The sequence below is a fragment of the Haliotis asinina genome, chromosome 2 (genome assembly GCF_037392515.1).
Source record: "Haliotis asinina isolate JCU_RB_2024 chromosome 2, JCU_Hal_asi_v2, whole genome shotgun sequence".
Taxonomy (NCBI): Eukaryota; Metazoa; Mollusca; class Gastropoda; order Lepetellida; family Haliotidae; genus Haliotis; species Haliotis asinina.
In genome coordinates, this window is record NC_090281.1 from 12961577 (window position 1) to 12984496 (window position 22920).

A 22920-nucleotide genomic window follows, 5' to 3' on the forward strand; every position below is an offset into this window, starting at 1 on the left:
AAGTAAATCTGTAGCATTGGCTGCATTGAAGCGTGTTCAGTAAAGACACACAGAACTCAAAGCACCCATCCAGGATATAACGAAACTTCATTATATCATAGTTTCCAGAGAACTGGTACCTGGAATGCATGAAAACTGAGATTGGCAGGAACGTTTTCTCTGGTCTAGACTCGTTAATTTGCAGACTGTCATCACTGAGTTAACAGGTACAGTTAACAGCAGCAATAAACGGACCCAAAAAACAAAGAAAAATACAAGGTTCTTGTCAATCGATTCTCGGAGTGATAAACCTCTGCATTATTATCGCCTTGTTCAGAAGACTAGTTGGGTCTGTGTTGTACAGAGGACTAGCTGGATCTGCCTTGCACAGAGCACAAGCTGGGTGTGCCTTGTACAGAGAGTAGCTGGGTGTGCCTTGTACAGAGGAAAAGCTAGGTCTGCCTTGTACAGAGGACAAACTGGGTGTGCCTTGTACAGAGAACAAGCCTGGTGTGCCTTGCACAGAGGTCTAGCTGGGTGTGCCTTGTACAGAGGAAAAGCTAGGTCTGCTTTGTACAGAGGACAAGCTGGGTGTGCCTTGTACAGAGGACTAGCTGGGTCTGCCTTGCACAGAGCACAAGCCTGGCGTGCCTTGTACAGAGGAAAAGCTAGGTCTGCTTTGTACAGAGGACAAGCTGGGTGTGCCTTGTACAGAGAACAAGCCTGGTGTGCCTTGTACAGAGCACAAGCTGGGTGTGCCTTGTACAGAGAGTAGCTGGGTGTTCCTTGTGCAGAGGAAAAGCTAGGTCTGCCTTGCACAGAGGACAAGCTGGGTGTTCCTTGTACAGAGAACAAGCCTGGTGTGCCTTGTACAGAGGACAAGCTGGGTGTGCCTTGTACAGAGGTCTAGCTGGGTGTGCCTTGTACAGAGAACAAGCTGGGTGTGCCTTGTACAGAGGAGTAGCTAGGTCTGCCTTGTTCAGAGGACAAGCTGGGTGTGCCTTGTACACGAGAGCAAATGGATACCAATCCCATGATTCTACCTGTTCTCATTCTACTTTTACTATGCATATGTGCGGGGCAGTCTGAAGGAACGCAGGATGTGGTTTTGTCTGGATCTGTTTTCCAGACATTTCGTAGAGCTACGTTACAGCAGTGTCGCCGACTGTGCGTGTACTCATCAAGATGTCTCTCGGTCAACTGGTCATCAGCTACCAGGGAGTGTCAGCTGAATTCAGAGAAAAAAGAAATTGAAAGAGTGCAAGTTTCCAGAAGTAACATTTACCTTTCAGTCAAGCTTAACATGGCAGCGCAGGTAGGTGGGGACGCTTTGTAAGTGGGGAAAATGTATTGAAGAAATGTATCACGGTGGATGATAGTTTGGGCAACTTCATGCCCGACGATTTGGACAGATAACTGGAAGGTCACATTAACATTGTATACATAATGAACATTTGGTCTTGTTTCATTCTGACTAGCTTTGGTGCGCGAAGAATATATTGATGCCACTGTATTCTATACTGGACAGACCTTAATAGTGACATGTTAATATTATTTATTGATACGTTGATAAGATATCAATCAAATACCTATAACTCTAACTTATTTTGGCCAATATAGTGTAGGATAGTTCACCTGACATCAGTCACTAAACTGCCGACACCATGAGTGAGCAAATGTTGCTTTAAATGTTGCAATTATTTACGGCTAGGAAAACAAATGTTTTCTTTTAAGAAAGAAGATGCGTTAAAACAGATGACGCATATCACTAAAATTTCTTACAGTGGAAACTTACATCTTTTCATATAGGTTAATGTCCTACAAATACTCTTATATTTGGTGATAAGAAACGGTATTGAAAAGTGAGTGAGTTAATATTTTAGGTCACATCGGCAATATCTCAGCCATATCGGAAGGAGAACATTTAAATGAAATATATGCATGTGGTAAAATCTGTCAACGAAGGCCAGTAAAACAATGAGAATATCACAATTTCAATTAAAACTAGCATGGAAAGTTAAAACTAATATCACTATTTAAACAATACAATATGAAAACAGACAATAGATCGCCAACAACAGAAGGTAGATCAAGACACTAGGGACCATGGGGACTTACAGTACCTTTGCCACCTACATGGACCCTAGTTGGATTTACACCATCACTTCAGCTGTTGGCGATTCTACGAAAAGTTAGCCACAATTAAAAGAACATGAATACTACGATTAAAAACCTGGTAGACTTAAATTTACTGTAGATGTTTGTGGACTTACGTACCCTCTCAAGAGGACAATTGTTTTGACTATACTTCAACCCCCTTTGAGGGTACAGCCACCAACAATTCAAGTTACAAATTCAAACTACCAATCATTAAGATACCTCTATTTACAGAATATACTATTCAAAATTCAACCAAAAAAAATTTCTTTCAAAAAAAACCCCAAAACAATAATTAAATGAAAATTGACGGTGGTATCTTTCATTGATTTAACTGTAAAATACTTATCCCTTGTGATGGAGAATTCAACACAGTCAAGCAGGATATGCTTGACTGTGACTCTCTCATCACAAGGGATACAAAATGGACGATCCTCACCTTTTACGCATGAGTATATCTAGTGTGGCCAATACGACATCGTCGTAAAATAACCTCTTCAAATCTGGACTGACAACCCAGGTGGGTATAACCAATGTAAGGTTTTATTGCATGTAATTGATTGATACCCACTTGGGTGTCCAACTTTTTTTGCATCAGTTCACGGATATAAGATCTAATGGTGGCTTTGTAATCATTATAAGGAATAGCCAGTGGTGTCACAGATTTGTTGAGTGCTGCTTTAGCCGCAAGGTCAGCCAATGTGTTACCAGAGATTCCTACATGGCTGGGTAACCAACAGAATACGATGTTGCATTGGCCAGTGGCAAGATCATTATACAATTCAATAAAAATATTTTTAATAGCCCGAAGGCAAGAAAGAGAATCGGAATAGATTATGTATTGTTTACGTTTAGGGTGTCTTTGAATATATTTAAGAGCTGTTAATATGGCGTTAGCTTCTGCTGTAAAAATAGAACTATTGTCTGGTAATCTAGAAGACATTGTTGTCGACCCAATGACAGTGGCACAAGTCACTGCGCCACCGTCCTTGGACCCATCTGTAAATAAGGATTTATACTTGTTATATTTATGTTTCAATTTTTTAAAATATATTCTTGTTTGTATTGTAATTCATTAGTTTCTGATGTTTTCAATGTAGTTAATGTTAGGTTCACTTCAGGCCTAACCAACTGCCAAGGAGGAGAAGAAAAAAGTCGGGAAGGAGCTATATTTTCCAGCTCAATGCTAGAAGCAGCAAGAAATGGCTTTATTCTGAGCCCAAGAGGCGGAGCAAGGGAGGACTTTTTGTTATACAAATCCTCATAGAGAGGATTAAAGACACAATTAAATGCAGGATTAGACTCATTAGAAGCTAATTTTGTAATGTATTGTAAGGATAGTTTTATACGGCGTAAGTTGAGAGAAGGCTCATCAGCTTTGACGTATAGACTGTCGATAGGAGAGGTTCTAAAAGAACCGAGACAAAGTCTTAGGCCTTGGTGGTGAACAGGATCAAGTAGTTTTAGGTTGCTTTGACAAGCTCCACCATATACGATGGAGTCGTAATCAAATTTAGATCGGACCAGTGATCTATATAAGTGAAGGAGTGTAGTTTGATGCCCTCCCCATTTTGAATTTGAAACAACCTTTAATAAATCGAGTGCCTTCAGGCATTTGGCTTTAAGGGATTTAATATGCGGCAAAAAGGTCAAATGTGAGTCCCCAAAAAATAAGTCCGAGGACCTTGGCCTCCTTGACCACTTTGATTTGGGTACCACTGAGAAATAGTTCTTGGTCTTTATGGGGTTTGTATTTACCACAGACGTGTATACAATTGGTTTTTGATTTATTAAAATCATTCACAAATAAAGATCCATGTAATAAATCGTTTAAAACTTAAGATAAACTGTTGATCTTGATGCTAAAAAGAGTGACAGACAAAATACTGACTTGTGGAACACTCTGATCCTGATTGTAATGATCAGACAGGGTAGAACACACGCGGACTTGAAATTGCCTGTTATTTAAAACTTCGGCTATGAATTGAGGCAAACCAAAATCATGTAAATCTCTTAAAATGCTATATTTCCAGGTAGCGTCATATGCTTTCTCAAGATCAAAGAAGATAGACACAGCATGTTGTTTATTAATCAGCGCATGTTTCACAAATGATTCCAAACACACTAAGTCATCGACAGTACTTCTGTTTTTACGGAAACCACATTGTATATCTGAGATGAGGTTATTAGGCAGGATTCTGGTAAATGCTTCAGGAGTTGATAATGTATGTTATCAGCTCCTGTAGCAGTATCATGAGCTTGATCAAGAGCAGTATGCAGCTCATGAATAGAAAAAGTTTCATTATAATCTTCCCCATTATCTGAGTTGAAATTAATAGTTTTCTTTTCTTGTTGTTTTGATACTGCTGGAATTTAGGTAAATAAGATTATAATGAAATTATCGACCTATTTCACACACTAGCTCTGTTTGCAAGACCATGGAACGCATGATAAATAATCGACTTGTTTGGTACTTGGAAACCAATAATCTTATCGCAGACATACAATATGGTTTCCGTAAAAACAGAAGTACAGTCGATCACTTAGTGCGTTTAGAATCATTTGTTTAAATGCGCTGATTAATAAACAACATGCTGTGTCTATCTTCTTTGATCTTGAGAAAGCATATGACGCTACCTGGAAATATGGCATTTTAAGAGATTTACATGATTTCGGTTTGCGAGGTCGTTTGCCTCAATTCATAGCCAACTTTTTAAATAACAGGCAATTTCAAGTCCGTGTGGGTGTTCTACCCTGTCTGATCATTACAATCAGGATCAGGGTGTTCCACAAGGCAGTATTTCGTCAGTCACTCTTTTTAGCATCAAGATCAACAGTCTATCTAAAGTTTTAAACGATTTAATAGATGGATCTTTATTTGTGGATGATTTTAATATTTCTTGTCGTGGTAAAAAGATGCATACTATTGAACGGCAACTGCAGCTGTGTTTAAACAAAATAGATAAATGGTGTCTTGAAAACGGCATCAAAATTTCTAAATCAAAAAGCAATTGTATACACTTCTGTGGTAAATACAAACACCATAAAGACCAATAACTATATCTCGGTGGTACCCAAATCAAAGTGGTCAAGGAGGCCAAGTTCTTGGGACTTATTTTCGACTCACGTTTGACCTTTTTGCCGCATATTAAATCCCTTAAAGCCAAATGCCTGAAGGCACTCGATTTATTAAAGGTTGTTTCAAATTCAAAATGGGGAGGGCATCAAACTACCCTCCTTCACTTATAAATTTGATTACGGCTCCATCGTATATGGTGGAGCTTGTCAAAGCAACCTAAAACTACTTGATCCTGTTCACCACCAAGGCCTAAGACTTTGTCTCGGTTCTTTTAGAACCTCTCCTATCGACAGTCTATACCTCGAAGCTGATGAGCCTTCTCTCAACTTACGTCGTATCAAACTATCTTTACAATACATTACAAAATTAGCTTCTAATATGAGTCTAATCCCGCATTTAATTGTGTCTTTAATCCTCTCTATGAGGATTTGTATAACCAAACGTCTTCCCTTCTTCCGCCTCTTGGGCTCAGAATTAAGCCATTTCTTGCTGCTTCTAGCATTGAGCTGGAAAATATAGCTCCCTCCCGTCTTCTTTCTTCTCCTCCTTGGCAGTTGGTTAGGCCACAAGTTGACCTAACATTAACTACATTTAAAAAATCAGAAACGAATGAATTACAATATAAACACGAATATAATCAACTAAAACATAAATATAACAATTATAAATCCTTATTTACAGATGGGTCCAAGGACGGTGGCGCAGTTGCTTGTGCTACGGTCATTGGATCCAGAACAATATCTTCTAGATTACCAGACAATAGTTCTATTTTTACAGCTGAAGGTAACGCCATATTAACAGCCCTTAAATATATTCAAAGACACCCTAAACGTAAACAGTATATGATATATTCCGACTCTCTTTCTTGCCTTCGGGCTATTAAAAATATTTCTTGTAAACATCCACTTTTAATAGAAATTATTGAATTGTATAATGATCTTGCTACTGGCCAATACGACATCGTCTTTTGTTGGTTACCCAGCCATGTAGGGATCTCTGGTAACACATTGGCTGACCTTGCGGCTAAAGCAGCACTCAACAAATCTGTGACACCACTGGCTATTCCTTGTAGTGATTACAAAACCACCATTAGGTGTTATATCCGTGACCTGATGCAGAAGAAGTGGGACACCAAAGTAGGTAGAAATAAATTACATGAGATAAAACCTTACGTTGGTTATACCCACCTGGGTTGTCAGTCGAGATTTGAAGAGGTTATTCTACGACGATGTCGTATTGGCCACACTAGATATACTCATGCGTACCTGTTAAGAGGTGAGGATCGTCCATTTTGTATCCCTTGTGATGAGAGAGTCACGGTCAAGCATATCCTGCTTGATTGTGTTGAATTCTCCATCACAAGGAATATGTATTTTACAGTTAAAACAATGAAGGATCTTTTTAGCAGCGTTAGTTTTCATTTAATTCTTGGTTTTTAAAAGAAATTGATTTTATTTTTTGATTGAATTTTGAGCAATATGTTCCTGTAAAAAGATGTATTTTAATAATTGGTAGTTTGGATTCGTAACTAGAATTGTTAGTGGCTGTACCCTCAAAGGGGTTGAAGTATTGTAAAATTATTGTCCTCCTGAGAGGGTACGTAAGTCCAAAAACATTCATAGTAAATTTAATTCTACCAGGGTTTTTAATCGTAGTATTCCTGTTGTTATAATTTTAGTTAGCATATTGTACACTCGCCAGCAGCTGAAGGGATGGTGTAAATCCAGCTAGGGTCCATGTAGGTAGCAAAGGTACTGTAAGTCCCCATGGTCCCTAGTATGGTGATCTACCTTCAGTTGTTGGCGATCTATAGCCTGATTTTATAGTGTATTGTCCAAATGGTGATGCTGTTTTTAACTTTCCATGCTAGTTTTAATTCCATTCGTTGACAGGTTTTATAGTAGACATATAATTGATTTTGATATTAGTTGCTCTCGTCACGATATGGCTGAGATATTGCCGATGTGACGTAAAATATTAACTCACTCACTCACTCCGTGACGTAATAGAAGGTATGGTCATGAGGGTCTGTGTAGAATTCATCTACATTCTACATTTCAAGGGGTAAACTATGACATGAAAGCTACATGTTCTCACAGTCTACTATCATTTAATTTTGTCTCCTACTTTGAGTTGTTTTCATAGGCGATTCTGTCAAAATCAATTGGTGTCGATAGGTTGTAAATGGGGATTTATGAAAAGGTAGTGGGATTAACCGCCAATACACTGACTGATTGCTCATTTTTGGCTAACTAAATTACGTTTTTAAAAGAAAGACGCACATTATGCATTTAGTTGCCAGGTGTGCTATCTTGCGTGACCAATGAGAGTATACAGCAATGTGAAAAACCTGAAACGATACATCACGTTTTCGTATATTAGAATGTTAAAAGACACATCACTTGGGAAATCTGCGGACGAATTATACATCACTCGTTTTTGTGGATATTGATGGACACATTCCTCGAACAAAGTAAGAGTCTGACATTGCTCTTATAACTTAATTTGTTTTAATTTTAATATTTGCATTTTGTCTTTATTAAGTTGTCGTAGCTTTCAACAGAACCATTGTTTTCGTCGTGAAGTGCAATGATACAGACGACATACACCAGGGCGTGCGTGCGAATTATGATTCGAATAGGTAAACTATAAAATGTCTGGATATTACATTCCTGTTATACATTCGCAGATCGCTTCTTTTTATCAAGTTTCAAAATGAACACAAGCATGATTATAAAGTAAATATGATTATGAGACCAGATATAAAGACGTATATTAACAAGTGTCTACATACTGGTGAGTGAACGTTTACAAACCAAGTACATTTAGCAAGTGAAGAAATTTATTGCGCAGTAATTTCACTTCGACCCCGTCCTCGCTTATGTTATGTTTACAGGTTGTGTTGTGCAAACTCCTTTTGGTCATGATTCAAATACATATTTAACTACTAGTAGAAAGTAGTTTTGATTTTCTAACTTGATGAAAACAAACCATAATCTCATTAGTTCCATTAGACTGTAGTCCCTGACTTCCCGGTCGTCAAAAATGGCGACGCCCTGTCTGAGGATGAATGCTATTTAAGTTTGTTTTCACTGACTTACAAAAATCAAAATTACTTTCTACTGGTAGTAAAGTGTGTATTTTATTGATGGACAATATGATTTTACATGGCATTGCTTATAACATAACAATTTCACACGTGGAAGCGAGGTGGAGGGCAATATACTGTTACTTGCAAGATTAATGTCACTTCGATCCCCACCATGCTTCATGCAAAATCCTTTTGGCCATGATTCATATACATATTTAACTACCAGCAAAAAGTAGTTTTGATTTTCTAACAAAAAACAAACCATAATCTCAATAATTCTGACGGACTTTGATCCGTGACTTCACGATTTTCAAAAAAATGGCGGCGCCCTGTCTGAGGATAAATGCTATTTCTGTTTGTTTTCACCGACTTACAAAATCAAAATTAAGCGTTATATTCATGCAAAATCCTTTTGGTCAGCAATGTGTAGTGCGCAGTCTTGATTTTATAAACTCGATAAAACTTGAACTCCATTTTCTACTCTGGAAGCGTGGTATGGGCGAACCATCCGATTTAGTATATACCACAGGCTTCCACAACGCTCGCTTCGCACACACAAACAACGAATTTAGGCACAAACTACGGGGTCCGGTGGAAATCTGTGCATAGTGACATCATCACCCGACCCCAAGGAACAATTGACGGCAACACAACAATTCGGCATGTCTTTGGTGACATCGAAAAATCAGTAAAATGACGAGCTTCCTAAACATTTTCTGTACAACTAACTGAACATCGTTCCTTCTATGACGTCACTGCAGGGCTCTGCCGACAGTTACGTAACCTGTCTGTGGTTTCGTTTGCGGGCGAGAGAGAAGCAGACTGCTTTTTAGCAACTTTTAAGTTAACTTTTGTTTATTTTTATTTTTTAAAAATGGTGTTCCGTTTATGACTAACCGTCATTCGTTCTTTAATGTTTTAGCCTTTGTAAAACAACCATTAAATAAGTTTCTGATGAAACGCTAAATCATTTGTAGAAAGTATACGAACATTGTACGTTGCATGTTGTGAAATGTAGACATCAAAGACTGCTGGAATATTGACTGACATGCAAGAAAGAAACGAATGCCCTTTGAAGTCATATCTGTTATACAATCTTGATTGTGGAGAGTTGGTTTGTCACTGTGAATGTCCATGCATATATCGACCCAGTGTCTCTGGTCTTCGAAATTATCAGTGCAGAAAATTAGATTTCTTACTCTTTTTTTGAACGATAACGGATCATTGATGTGCCTGAATCTTACACTAATCTACTTGGCCACATTACATTGCTTACATTGGAATTACATTGGTTAGAACTTTCATGTTATATGCATGAATCAGATCAAGGAACAAAACAAGGAACGCAAGAGATGATCAAATCGTGAATCCCCCAAGAAATGTTTGTGCAACCTGTGGTGTCAGCTGAAGCTGCAATTTCATATGTGTACGGTGTACAGTGCCCACACAGCTTTTAGATAGGAACAAATGATATCTCCCTCTTACTTTATACTTGTGGAAAAACGTGAGTACCAATGTCAGTAAGTCAGCGGTGGAAACATTTGCATTAATATTTACCATTTAAATTAAAGCTTGTACATGCCTGTCCCCAATAGACGCGCGAAAGAAATGACGACTGAGGAATACTGTGGCTCAATCTCTTTCCCATATCTAAACTGATGTGTGTCAGTCCTAAAACTCAAGTGTAAAACTGATACAGGTTTCTGTTTTAATGACCTAACATCTACATGTACATAACGGTATGCCAACGATGCAATCACGTAACAGTTCTCACAAAAAAAACAATTAAAATCTTTGAAGTATGTCCAAACCTCGGGTCTTCAATGAACGCTTTGACGACTAGGATACCACGCTGCTGTAAAATTTTCATCTGTAAATCAATGAGACCTTTCTCTTTTGTACTAATGCTCATACAGATGATTGTACCACAATCCAGAGTACCAAAGGTACTTCGATGTAATATTTATATTAGCTTGTACTGATATATTCTAAACATAAAGTACATTATATATATATATATATATATATATATACACATTAGGTATCCCTCGAGTATCAACCAGAAAAAAACACACTCGGATTTGGGTATGACAAATAATACTCGGTATTAAAGTTCACATAAGATTAATTAAACCATCCGATGATGTTACCATGTAAACATTTTAATTCTTGCAAGCTTAAAATATTTGAGCGTGAGACGTCATCATTATTGTTTGGCGGTTGTCGTCATGGGAAGAGCACAGCACCGACACAAGCCTGATACCTGCCTTCAGTGACCTACTATCTGCACTATACGACAGGCATTTGATACCACTGACCATGAAGTTCTCCTAAGCAGTCTTTTGGTTGAATCTGGCATCCGTGGTAACTCGCCAGGGGTGGTTTTCATCCTGTTTGGAAGATCATAGACAAGCTCATCGGCAAAGAAATATCAGATTTTGTCCGACTGCACAGTGATGTTCCACATGGGTCCGGTTTAGATCCGATGCTCTTCACGCTGTATACTTCAAATCTGGCTAACATCATCCAACATGAATGCCTTTCTGGCTAACATCATCCAACACGAATGCCTTTCTTGCTAACATTATCCAACATGAATGCCTTTCTGGCTACCATCATCCAACACGAATGACTTTCTGGCTGGCATCATCCAATATGAATATATTATGTGTAGATCAACCGTTCCTGTACATTTCCGATTGAACCTTTGCAAACGCTCCATGTTGTACATTGTTTCCACGGTTGTGTTTTGGTTCTCATTGTCATGAGTGAATCTGATAACATTGGAATCACGTAGCAGCTCGTAGCAGGAAGTGTGTCTTTATCGAAAGATTCATCATGTTTTTCAGTGACAAATATCATCGTCGTCAAAGAAACAAAGGTGCAAATAGATCTACCAATGGACAGGCACCGACGTTATCGTGTCAGGTATTTTTGCAAAACACTTGTCGCATGTCTTCAGTAAAAGTAGCAAAATTGTACATTTTCAATATCCGAACGGAATCCCCGACTTTATCTCTAACGGCAATTTTCCCACAATTGTTTACACAGGTATGACTGATTGTTCGAGCCATTTAGAATTTATGGAATCAAAAGTTTATATATAACTAATAAAAGTTTAACAATAACATATAATTCAGTCAGAAAGCTTACTGTATGGCCGTTTTGGTCCCTAACGCTACTGATCAGGCAGTACTTTATTCGCTAGGCAGTAACACTACTGACTAAGCAGTACCTTATTCCCTGGACTGTAACGCTACTGACGGAGTCTCCTTATTGACACTAACGTATTCACCCAGAAGGTTCGCATATCTACGATCACATGGAAGATAATGGGATATGTTTTCTAGAAGAGAAATTGTTACAGATTGTCAGTCTGGATAAGCATTTGTTACAGAGTGCGTGATGAGTAAATATATTGTCAGTAGACGAATACTAGTACGTTCCTCGAAAGGCAGATCGGGGTTGTGTTCCATTCAAGATCTTAATTGTCGTTCAGTAACAATAGTGAATGCTTTTCCAATAACGTTTAGCAAAGATATACCACGACAGTTATTGGGATAACCTTTCCACCTGACATTCGTAAAGGTAATCATCCTTCCGATGTTCCAAGCTTCTGGGAAAATACCGCGGTTCAAAATGGTATTTCGTGCATAGCCAACGAGGAACAAGAGGTTACAGGAAATATTCTTCACAGTTTGGAGCCTTGGCGACGCACTGAACATAATTTCCATGAAGATATATTTGCCGTAATCACTTACACCGTGGCACCCGTGGCGAGCCACCTCCTCGTGGTGGGTGCTGGGTAACGCCAAGAGCTCGCCGACACCCCCGTAGTGGACCCGGGGGGATATTTGGTCCACCAACCCGTTTGCCGTGGGTTGCGGCCCTGTGTCGGTGGAGGAGGGGATCCTGGTGGTTGAGGGCAATGGGAGCAGGACCAATGTTCCTATTGCTCAACACACCACTTTGGCCCTTACTTCACCTAGACGGGTGGTAGAACTGGCCCAGTTCTATCAATCGGCTGGTCACGCCAAGCCCTGAGCTACAACTATTTCATGCTCAAAATTTATGAAACTGGTAATTTGATTTTTCATGCTTGGCTCTTTGGATATTGTAATTTGAAATTCATCATTTTATATATGTTTTTGCCTAGAGTCGTATGCCCAGAAGGCGGTGGCTCATGGGCCAATCTGGTGGAAATATTAATCTTTTGATTTTTCTACTGGAGTATATCATCCGGGTATCCTTGGTGCTGCAAGCTGGAGGCCCGCTTGCTTTGGCATTGTCCTTGTGATACTCCGTGGTGGGTGGGGAGCTCGGATGATGAACCATTTAAAACCAACTATGGCTTACGAAACCCCCATTAAAAAAGCAAAACGTCCACTGGACCCTGATGAAGATGATAATGAACACAGACCGACCCAATCAATTGACTACTGGCCACGCTTTATAGTGATCGAGACTCATGATAAGACACCACTAAAGTTGAACCCGTTTGCAGTATCGAAGGCTATTCAAGGCATTGCGGGTGATGTCAAAAATGTTAGACGCTTGCGTTCAGGAGCTCTTCTCATTGAATGTAGTAAACGACAGCAAGCTACAAACCTGATGACAACTGAAATGTTGGTAGGAATTCCTGTGTCAGTCTCAGCTCACAGGACGCTCAACACTAGCAAAGGCATAATTCGAGATCGTGATCAGTTGTTTGCGGACATGACGGAATTAGATATTGGGACAGAGATGAAAGATCAAGGTGTCATGCATGTCAAAAGGTTTACAACCCGGAAAAATAAAGAAACTGTTCCAACAAACACATACTTGTTTTCTTTTTCCTCGCCAACTGCTCCAAAATCTGTGAAAGCTGGATACTGTAACATCGCTGTTGATACCTATGTTCCTAACCCATTAAGGTGTTTTAAGTGCCAAAAATTTGGACATGGAGTGAATAGTTGTACATTGTCTGTCACGTGTGCTCACTGTGGTGAGCAGACACATACAACAGAAGATTGTACCAACAACTTTAAGAAATGCGTTAACTGCGCCGGAAGTCACTCGTCTTTCTCAAAAGACTGTCCAGTTTGGAAACGGAACATGGAAATCAACAAAATCAAATATACTCAAAACATTAGCTTTGCAGATGCAAAAAAACTTGTCCAAAGATCAGACTTAACAGAAACTTATGCTTCTGTTACCCGAACATCGCCTTCGCCAACCGTGAATGTAATCAAGTCTTCTGTTTGCTGTCAAACCAACTTAACATGGATTAATACTGACACTCCTCAGACTTTGCTACCTGAATCATCCACTCAAACTGCTGACGTACTTCCGGAGCCCATGGGTGTTCAGGATGTACCTTGTACACAGGAGAAATTATCTCAGACAAATGCAAAACGGACGTCTCAATCCAATGTGAAAGAAACTGAGAAAAACAAGCTTAAATCTAGATGTGAATCTTCACAAAAGGGTAAAAGTGGAAGAGCCTCAAAGGGGTCTAGTAACAAAATCCAACTTTTTAATAAGTTCGGATCCTTGGAAGATATGGATGTTTCCGAAAACATCCAAACAAGGGCACATAGCTTGTCGCCCTCCAAAAGAGTGCGGGGTAGATCCCCAATAAATCCCCCCAAAAGATAGTTTATTCCAATAATATTGTACAGTGGAACTGCAGAGGACTGAGGACTAATTTACATGAATTACAGCTAATAGTCCAAGATTTTACACCTTCAGCGTTATGTCTCCAAGAGACATATTTAAAACAAACAGATACATTTGACCTTCGTCATTTTAATACATATCATTGTTTTTCACCTCCGGGTGATAGAGCCTCTGGTGGATCATCCATTCTAGTCAGACAAAACGTAATTCAAAGCCCTGTATCACTTATTACTAACATGCAGGCTGTTGCAGTGAGAATTACTTTACATGTAGCATTTACGCTATGCTCTCTCTATATTTCGCCGTCTTCAACGTTTGCCAAAACTGATCTTCAAGCTCTATATGACCAGCTCCCGAAGCCCTGTATTATAATGGGAGATTTAAATGGGCACAACCCACTCTGGGGTAGTGTAACTACAAACACTAAAGGGAAATTGTTGGAGGACTTTTGTTCTGACAATGATTTATGTATTTATAATGATGGTTCCAACACATATTTACACCCTGGTACTGGGACTTATTCTGCTCTCGACTTGTCATTGACAAATTCCGAACTATTAAATGAATTCGAATGGTCAGTCCACAATGACCTGTGTGGAAGTGACCATTTTCCTACTATATTAAAAGCTGTAACTCCATCTGATGTTCCTCCATCATCAAGGTGGAATTTTAAAAAGGCTAATTGGGCTTTATATGAAACACTGTGTGCTGAAAAACTAAAACCAGAACGTTTTATTGACGTTCCTGATGCTATTAAATCTTTTTCTGATGAACTGAATTCCATAGCTGATGAGTGTATACCAAATTCCTCTGTAGTTCCACACATAAGAAAACCATGGTTCAACGATGAGTGCAAACAAGCTAGGAAGGCAAGGAAGAAAGCAGAACATTATTTCCGTCGCCATCCTATGGTGCATAATTTAAATAAATTTAAAATTTTAAATGCTAAAGCACGGCGTACTTTTAAACAAAACAAACGCCAATCTTGGCATAATTATGTGTCCAAAATAAATTCTCGGACACCCATGTCCAAGGTATGGAACATGGTCCAGAAAATCAAAGGTAAAGGTACTAAATCTACTGTCCATCATCTTAAACATGGAGATCAATTGCTTACTGATAAATCAGATATTGCTAATAAACTAGGTGAAACCCTTGCTAAACACTCTTCCTCTTCTAATTATGTACCAAAATTCCAGCAATATCAAAAACAAGAAGAAAAGAAAACTATTAATTTCAATTCTGATAATGGGGAAGATTATAATGAAACGTTTTCTATTCATGAACTCCATACTGCTCTTGATCAAGCTCATGACACTGCTACTGGAGCTGATAACATACATTATCAACTCCTGAAGCACTTACCGGAATCCTGCCTAGAAACTCTTCTCAATATTTTTGATGATATTTGGACATCGGGTAACTTTCCTCCGTCATGGCGTGACGCCATAGTAGTACCAATACCTAAACCTGGACGTGATCATACGGATCCGTCCAATTATCGACCTATTTCACTAACTAGCTGTGTTTGCAAGACCATGGAACGCATGATAAATAATCGACTTGTTTGGTACTTGGAAACAAATAATCTTATCACAGATATACAGTGTGGTTTCCGTAAAAACAGAAGTACTGTCGATCACTTAGTGCGTTTAGAATCATTTGTTAAAAACGCACTAATTAATAAACAACATGCTGTGTCTATCTTTTTTGATCTTGAAAAAGCATATGACACAACCTGGAAACATGGTATTTTGAGGGATTTACATGACTTTGGTTTGCGAGGTCGTTTGCCTCAATTTATTGCCAACTTTTTAAATGACAGACAATTCCAGGTCCGTGTGGGTTCTACCCTGTCTGATCATTACAATCAGGATCAGGGTGTTCCACAAGGCAGTATTTTATCTGTCACTCTTTTTAGTATCAAGATCAACAGTTTATCAAAAGTTTTAAACGATTCAATTGATGGATCGCTTTTCGTGGATGATTTTAATATTTCTTGTCGAGGTAAAAACATGCATACTATTGAACGGCAACTGCAGTTGTGTTTAAACAAAATAAATAAATGGTGTCTTGAAAACGGCTTCAAATTTTCGAAGTCTAAAACTAATTGTATACATTTTTGCAGAACATATAAGCCACATAAGGACCCAGAACTATCTCTAGATGGCACTCCCATCAAAGTTGTAAAGGAGGCCAAGTTCTTGGGATTAATTTTTGACTCACATTTAACGTTTCTACCACATATCAAATCCCTCAAAACTAAATGCCTGAAGGCACTTGACTTGTTGAAAGTCGTTTCAAATTCTAAATGGGGAGGGGACCAAGCTACCCTCCTGCAACTTTATCGATCACTGATCCGGTCAAAACTTGATTATGGCTCCATTGTCTATGGTGGAGCCTGTAAAAGCAACCTGAAACTTTTAGATTCTGTTCACCATCAAGGTCTAAGACTTTGTCTTGGCTCCTTTCGAACTTCACCTGTTGACAGCCTGTACGTTGAGGCTGATGAGCCATCTCTTGAGCAGCGACGTATCAAATTAGCTTTACAGTATGTAACAAAATTATATTCCAGTGAGTCAAACCCTGCATATAACTGTGTTTTCAGTCCTCTGTGTGAGGACTTATACAATATGAAATCTTCGCTTGCACCGCCTCTTGGTTTAAGAATTAAACCATTTCTTGCTGCTGCCGGCATTGAGCTGGAAAATATAGCTCCTTCCCGTCTTCTCTCTTCTCCTCCTTGGCAGTTGGTTAGGCCCCAAGTGGACCTAACACTGACCACATTTAAAAAATCAGAAACTAATGAATTACAGTATAAACAAGAATATCATGAATTGAAACATAAATATAGCAGTTATAAATCCTTATTTACAGATGGGTCCAAGGACGGTGGCGCGGTGGCTTGTGCCACTGTCATTGGATCCAGAACAATATCTTCTAGATTACCAGACAACAGTTCTATTTTTACCGCTGAGGCTAACGCCATATTAACAGCTCTTAAATATATTCAAAGACGCCATAAACATAAACAATATATAATCTATTCCGACTCTCTTTCTTGCCTTCAGGCTATTAAAAATATTTCTTGTAAACATCCACTTTTAATAGAAATAATTTAATTATATAATGATCTTGCTACTGGCCAATGCGACATCGTCTTCTGTTGGTTACCCAGCCACGTTGGCATTTCCGGTAACGCAATGGCCGATCTTGCTGCTAAGGCAGCACTTAACAAATCTGTGACACCACTTCTTATTCCTTATTCTGACTACAAAGCTAGCATTAGAGCTTACACTCGTGATCTGATGCAGAAGAAGTGGGACACCCAAGTAGGTATAAATAAACTACATGAAATAAAACCTTACATTGGTTATACATACTTGGGTTGTCAGTCCAGATTTGAAGAAGTCATTTTGCGACGATGTCGCATTGGCCATACAAGATACACTCATGCATACCTTTTAAAAGGTGAGGATCCTCCGTTTTGTATCCCTTGTGATGAGAGAGTCACGGTCAAGCATATTCTGCTTGACTGTGTTGAATTCTCCATCACAAGGGATAAATTTTTCAATGTCAAAACTATCAAGGACCTTTTTAGCACTGTTAGTTGTCATTTAATTATTGGTTTTTTAAAAGAAATTGATTTTTTGGTGGAATTTTGAAATTATGTTGTGTAAATAGATGCATTTTAATGATTGGTAGTTTGAATTAGTAACTTGAATCTTTGGTGGCTGTACCCTCAAAGGGGGTTGAAGTATTGTAAAATTATTGTCCTCCTGAGAGGGTACGTAAGTCCACAAACATTCACAGTAAATTTAAGTCTACCAGGATTTTAATCGTAGCATTCATGTTCTTTTAATTTCGGCTAACTTTTCATACAATCGCCAGCAGCTGAAGGGATGGTGTAAATCCAACTAGGGACCATGCAGGTAGCAAAGGTACTGTAAGTCCCCATGGTTCCTAGTGTGGTGATCTACCTTCTGTTGTTGGCGATCTATAGTCTGTTTTTATATTGTATTGTCTAAATAGTGGTATTAGTTTTAACTTTCCATGCTAGTTTTAATTGAAATTGTGATATTCTAGTTGTTTTACTGTCCTTCGTTGACGGGTTTTTATGATTTATATATGCTCTTTTTCATTGTTGAATGTTCTCGTCACGATATGGCTGAGATATTGCCGATGTGACGTTAAGTATTAACTCACTCACTCACTCACTTACACCGTGAAGGTTAACGTTATTCTGTTGATTACCCATAATGTAATGTAAAACGAAAACCCACAAAATAAAAACAACTGGGAGACAGAACTTGCGACCTCAAGTCGTGGATTCGTAATCATGCACGTGTTAAAAAAACTTCTCCAGCGGTAATAACATAGCTACGCTTTTGAAAATAATAACTCTGAAAACCGCTTTATGCAACAAAATATTCAAGGTCGTACTATAGATGGACCTCTGAGTCAAAGCCACAGGCATGACAGAGATGTTTGTGCAAGGAAGGACATCCACTGATACGGTGCTGGACAGTCTCTGTAAATTCATTACAGTTGGCATTTCATGTTAATATCTTCTTTAAGAATCTCCTTTAGGTGATTGCGAGTATGAAGTCCTCAGTTTCACATCTAAGACCAGGCGAAGGAGTCGCCGGGATTGTTATTCCGTTCCACACACTGGATGTACACACGATGCAATGGCTTCTCAGGTAGCTTCTCCACAAATCCTACCGTGGGCAGACACGGTGAAACGTCACCTGGTTTGCTCCTGTTGTTTCACTGTCCAGCAGTACATCGCCTTCAACAAAATCAACCTGAAAAATTTCATATTCTGTCCAACAACCTTTACATGCTTAAAATACCAGTGGAATTCCTTTCAGCGTGAGCCTTGACATGCACCATCAGATGATTATCCGATAAATAAATATGTGCAAAAGTACACAGTAAACTTCTAACATGATGAGCCTCCACATTAATCAAACCTCGACGTACCAAATTATTTGGCATTTATTAATGATTAGGAGAGGACCGAGGGTGGTGGGCTATGGGAGTAGACATTATCCTTCTGGTCAGGCAGTCAGGGCGATGGATATCTTGTTTCGTCCAGTCAACTAGTCCAAAGGAATAGAAAAGGACTGGGGCAGCGAAGGCGATTTTGGCCTTGACCAATCCACGAGCATTAGCTCGGAGCTCAAGATTTTCTTTAATCGAGTTTTATACTCGCCCTGAAGTTTGTCTTGAATCTGGGCATTGTGGAGTTAATCTTGCACTTGCATTCTAAGATAGGAACGTCCACAAGACGCCCCCACTTTAAAGGACCCCAACAAATTTATTTCCAAACATCACTCAGGTTCATGCTATAATTTATTATCACAATGTTATTAATGAACACATTCCTGGGATGAAAGACGAAGATATGATTTCTGTATAGGTACATGGTTAGCCCTTTAGGTTTCAGTTGTTTTTTCATATACCTTTAAACAGCACAAACGCTTCTTTCATGTTTTGGTACTTTGATCAGACTTGATGGCATGTTATGAGACTTTGATACTCCATGCACACAGAGCCGACATGTGTACATATGGTTGTTTATAGGTTCATCCATGTGACAGTGAGCCATGCAGTACCAATCATATGTGCATCCCCGTAAACACAGCTAAAGCCCATATCTGTGTACGCAATGCTGCGTTCATACCACAAACTACTGACGAGAGAACCACATCTGCTGCACCTTCATCTACACTTGAAGTGACTGCTACCTTGACAACAGCTCCGATTTCAACATTCGCACCCACTGCGGCAACCATATCGGTTGCACCTCCAACTACACTTGAAGTGACTACTACCATGTCACCTTCAACAACTTCAGTGGAGGCAATGACATCTCCAGAAGCGACTACATCAGCTCCAACAGTATCAACTGCCACAACGACATGTATGTATATGTCAGCAGCAGTTTTACTATTGTGTCTGAAGCAGCAGTAATATCTCATACACTTATGTTTCCAGGGGTAACATATGTAACATATAATTCAGTACCTTTTGCCAATAGGGTCTTAGAATAATTAGAAATTAAAGCAGATACTTTATACAGATAATGTAAAAAATATGTACAGTTCAGAGAACCAAAAATAGCAAAGAAAACAATTTCAGGAGTGCATTATGTGTAATCTACGTCTGTGTTTTGCAGATAACAGTTCGTGTGAAACAGACATCGACTGTGTTGTACCTCCTGGGCGTACTTGCTTTGGTGGTGACTGCATGTGTTCCATCGGCTACGATATGGACGAGACCAGCGTTGAGTGCAGAAGGCTGACAGGTATACCCATGCAATAACAAAACTGTCCCTCCATGTGTTGTTATCGCACGGGAATACTATGCATTAACATTTGCATGTTTCATTTAACATATGTGATGCTGTAGTTATGCATAAATTGTTTTTCGCATTAATTTAATCAAGAACATCAAGCTGTATTTTCTTCTGTGTCTTTATGTATACGGCAATTGTTGTATACAGAAGTAAATAGGCTCATAGCGGCCATTTTTTTTCTGACGTCACGATTAGTGTGACCTTTGAGCGGACTAAAAGAATTTTGACTGTTGAACCCTTTAGCCCCCTTTTGGGATGAGTCCCCCCTTCCGGTCCAGGTGTGTTATCTTGTTGGTTAACCTTAGTGGTCAGTGACCACTATATCTGCTAATATCTGCTACTTTTTATCACACAGTTGTTTGATCTGAGGAATGTTCATTTCGAGGTATGGGAGCAATATGAGGACCGCCCCAGACCCAATATTAGTGGGTCATTCATAAATTATGTTTTCAATTCTTGTTCAGTTATGTTATGAGGGACCCGTGAAGGTCCCGGGGTAGCATAGGCCTTCAGCAACCCATGCTTGTCATAAAAGGCGACTATGCTTGTCGTAAGAGGCGACTAACGGGATCGGGTGGTCAGACTCGCTGACTTGGTTGACACATGTCATCGGTTCCCAATTGCGCAGATCGATGCTCATGTTGTTGATCACTGGATTGTCTGGTCCAGACTCGATTATTTACAGACCGCCGCCATATAGCTGGAATATTGCTGAGTGCGGCGTAAAACTAAACTCACTCACTCACGCTATGTTATGAGGGGTATGAGTTTGCCTTCGTCAGCATCGTCCTTGTTAATTCCTGAGATGTGTAAACATGACATTTTTTCTCGAAGAAGGTGAGATTGCAGACAGGACACGTTGTTGACAGCATGGTGGTCCGATTCTATATGGCAGGGAACCCGATAGACATCCACAGTGTCACTTGACCTTCAGATTTTTTAAAGGGTTTATACAATTTAACAGAGCCAGGATGTTCAATTCCCAGGATGTTCAGTTCAAAATGCCATCAGGTTATATCAACAAGAATACATGCACGTTCAGACAACCGGTCGAAACTCATGATATAACCTGACACTAATTCTTCAGTTTGAGATGTATTATGAAGTTATTTCTGTGAATCGGTTTAGGACAGTGTTAAGAAATACTGTTTAATTGTAATTCCCAATTCAAGAAAGAAATACTCATTTGTGATTCTTACGTAAAGTTTTAAATACACGCATATATACATTATATATGCATTATATATATTATTTGCAAACAAGAGGTGAACAGCAGGTAATTATGACGTTAGAGTGTGTTTTCAATAAATCATCATCACCATTGTTGCTTAAAACAGGCTAGGTCTTTTAAATGCAGGTGCTTCAGGGATATCTATTCCTGTTCGGATGAAACAGAAAAAGAGTAATTGTTCTTACTGAAGTAGTCTTGATGTTCTTATATTAATATGAAGTCGTTATTTGACTTGCCCCGGAATAAAACAAAACAAAAAAAACGTGAGCTGATTGCAAATGGGTTGTCACATACATGTTTTGGTTTCAAATAAAGTCTAAATAGTTAAAGCGTAGCAGCTTCTCAGCCAGTTATTCTGAACTTTGTTACAGAATGTACATCATTTGGACTGGAGTTCACCCTCCACGTGGACACGGTTATCACAGGGAATAATTTTGCAAGCAGTCCTTCCAAGACAGCTGAAGAATGTAAACAGTTGTGTTTGAATTCAATCACTGTGTGCAAATCTTTTGAAACATATCGTAATGCATGTTATTTTCAGAACCTCACGTGGTTTGAGGTTGACGCTGCTGATCACAGGGTCTATAAAGACGCAGATCATTACCAGCGTAGATGTAACTGGTAATACATGCAGCCCTGCAGTAGATGTAACTGGTAACACCTGTAGCCTTGCTGTAGATGTAACTGGTAACACCTGTAGCCTTGCTGTAGATGTAACTGGTAACACATGTAGCCTTGCTGTAGATGTAACTGGTAACACATGCAGCCCTGCAGTGGATGTAACTGGTGATACATGCAGCCCTGCAGGAGATGTAACTGGTGATACATGCAGCCCTGCAGTAGATGTAACTGGTAACACATGCAGCCCTGCAGTAGATGTAACTGGTGACACATGCAGCCCTGCAGTAGATGTAACTGGTAACACATGCAGCCCTGCAGTAGATGTAACTGGTGATACCTGCAGCCCTGCAGTAGATGTAACTGGTGATACCTGCAGCCCTGCAGTAGATGTAACTGGTGATACATGCAGCCCTGCAGGAGATGTAACTGGTGATACATGCAGCCCTGCAGGAGATGTAACTGGTGATACATGCAGCCCTGCAGGAGATGTAACTGGTGATACATGCAGCCCTGCAGTAGATGTAACAGGTGATACATGCAGCCCTGCAGGAGATGTAACTGGTGATACATGCAGCCCTGCAGTAGATGTAACTGGTGATACCTGCAGCCCTGCAGTAGATGTAACTGGTGATACATGCAGCCCTGCAGGAGATGTAACTGGTGATACATGCAGCCCTGCAGTAGATGTAACTGGTGATACATGCAGCCCTGCAGGAGATGTAACTGGTGATACATGCAGC

The 22920-nt window shown here is 39.4% G+C and overlaps 1 protein-coding gene across 1 annotated transcript; it reads left to right on the forward strand.

Moving 5' to 3' along the window:
- Positions 1 to 997: 997 nt before the first annotated feature.
- LOC137271570 (uncharacterized) lies at positions 998 to 22193 on the forward strand. Its single transcript, XM_067804016.1, has 4 exons — positions 998 to 1294; positions 19554 to 19897; positions 20156 to 20277; positions 21931 to 22193. Exons 1-4 carry the CDS (start codon positions 998 to 1000, stop codon positions 22182 to 22184), a joined length of 1017 nt encoding a protein of 338 aa, XP_067660117.1. The 3' UTR covers positions 22185 to 22193.
- Positions 22194 to 22920: the final 727 nt, after the last annotated feature.

Coding starts and splice junctions, on each gene's coding strand:
- LOC137271570 (XM_067804016.1), top strand. CDS start 998: ATGGATACCAATCCCATGATTCTACCTGTTCTCATTCTACTTTTACTA. Junction 19,898..20,155: donor ACTGCCACAACGACATGTAT/GTATATGTCAGC, acceptor TGCAGATAACAG/TTCGTGTGAAACAGACATCG. Junction 20,278..21,930: donor TGAGTGCAGAAGGCTGACAG/GTATACCCATGC, acceptor ACTTTGTTACAG/AATGTACATCATTTGGACTG.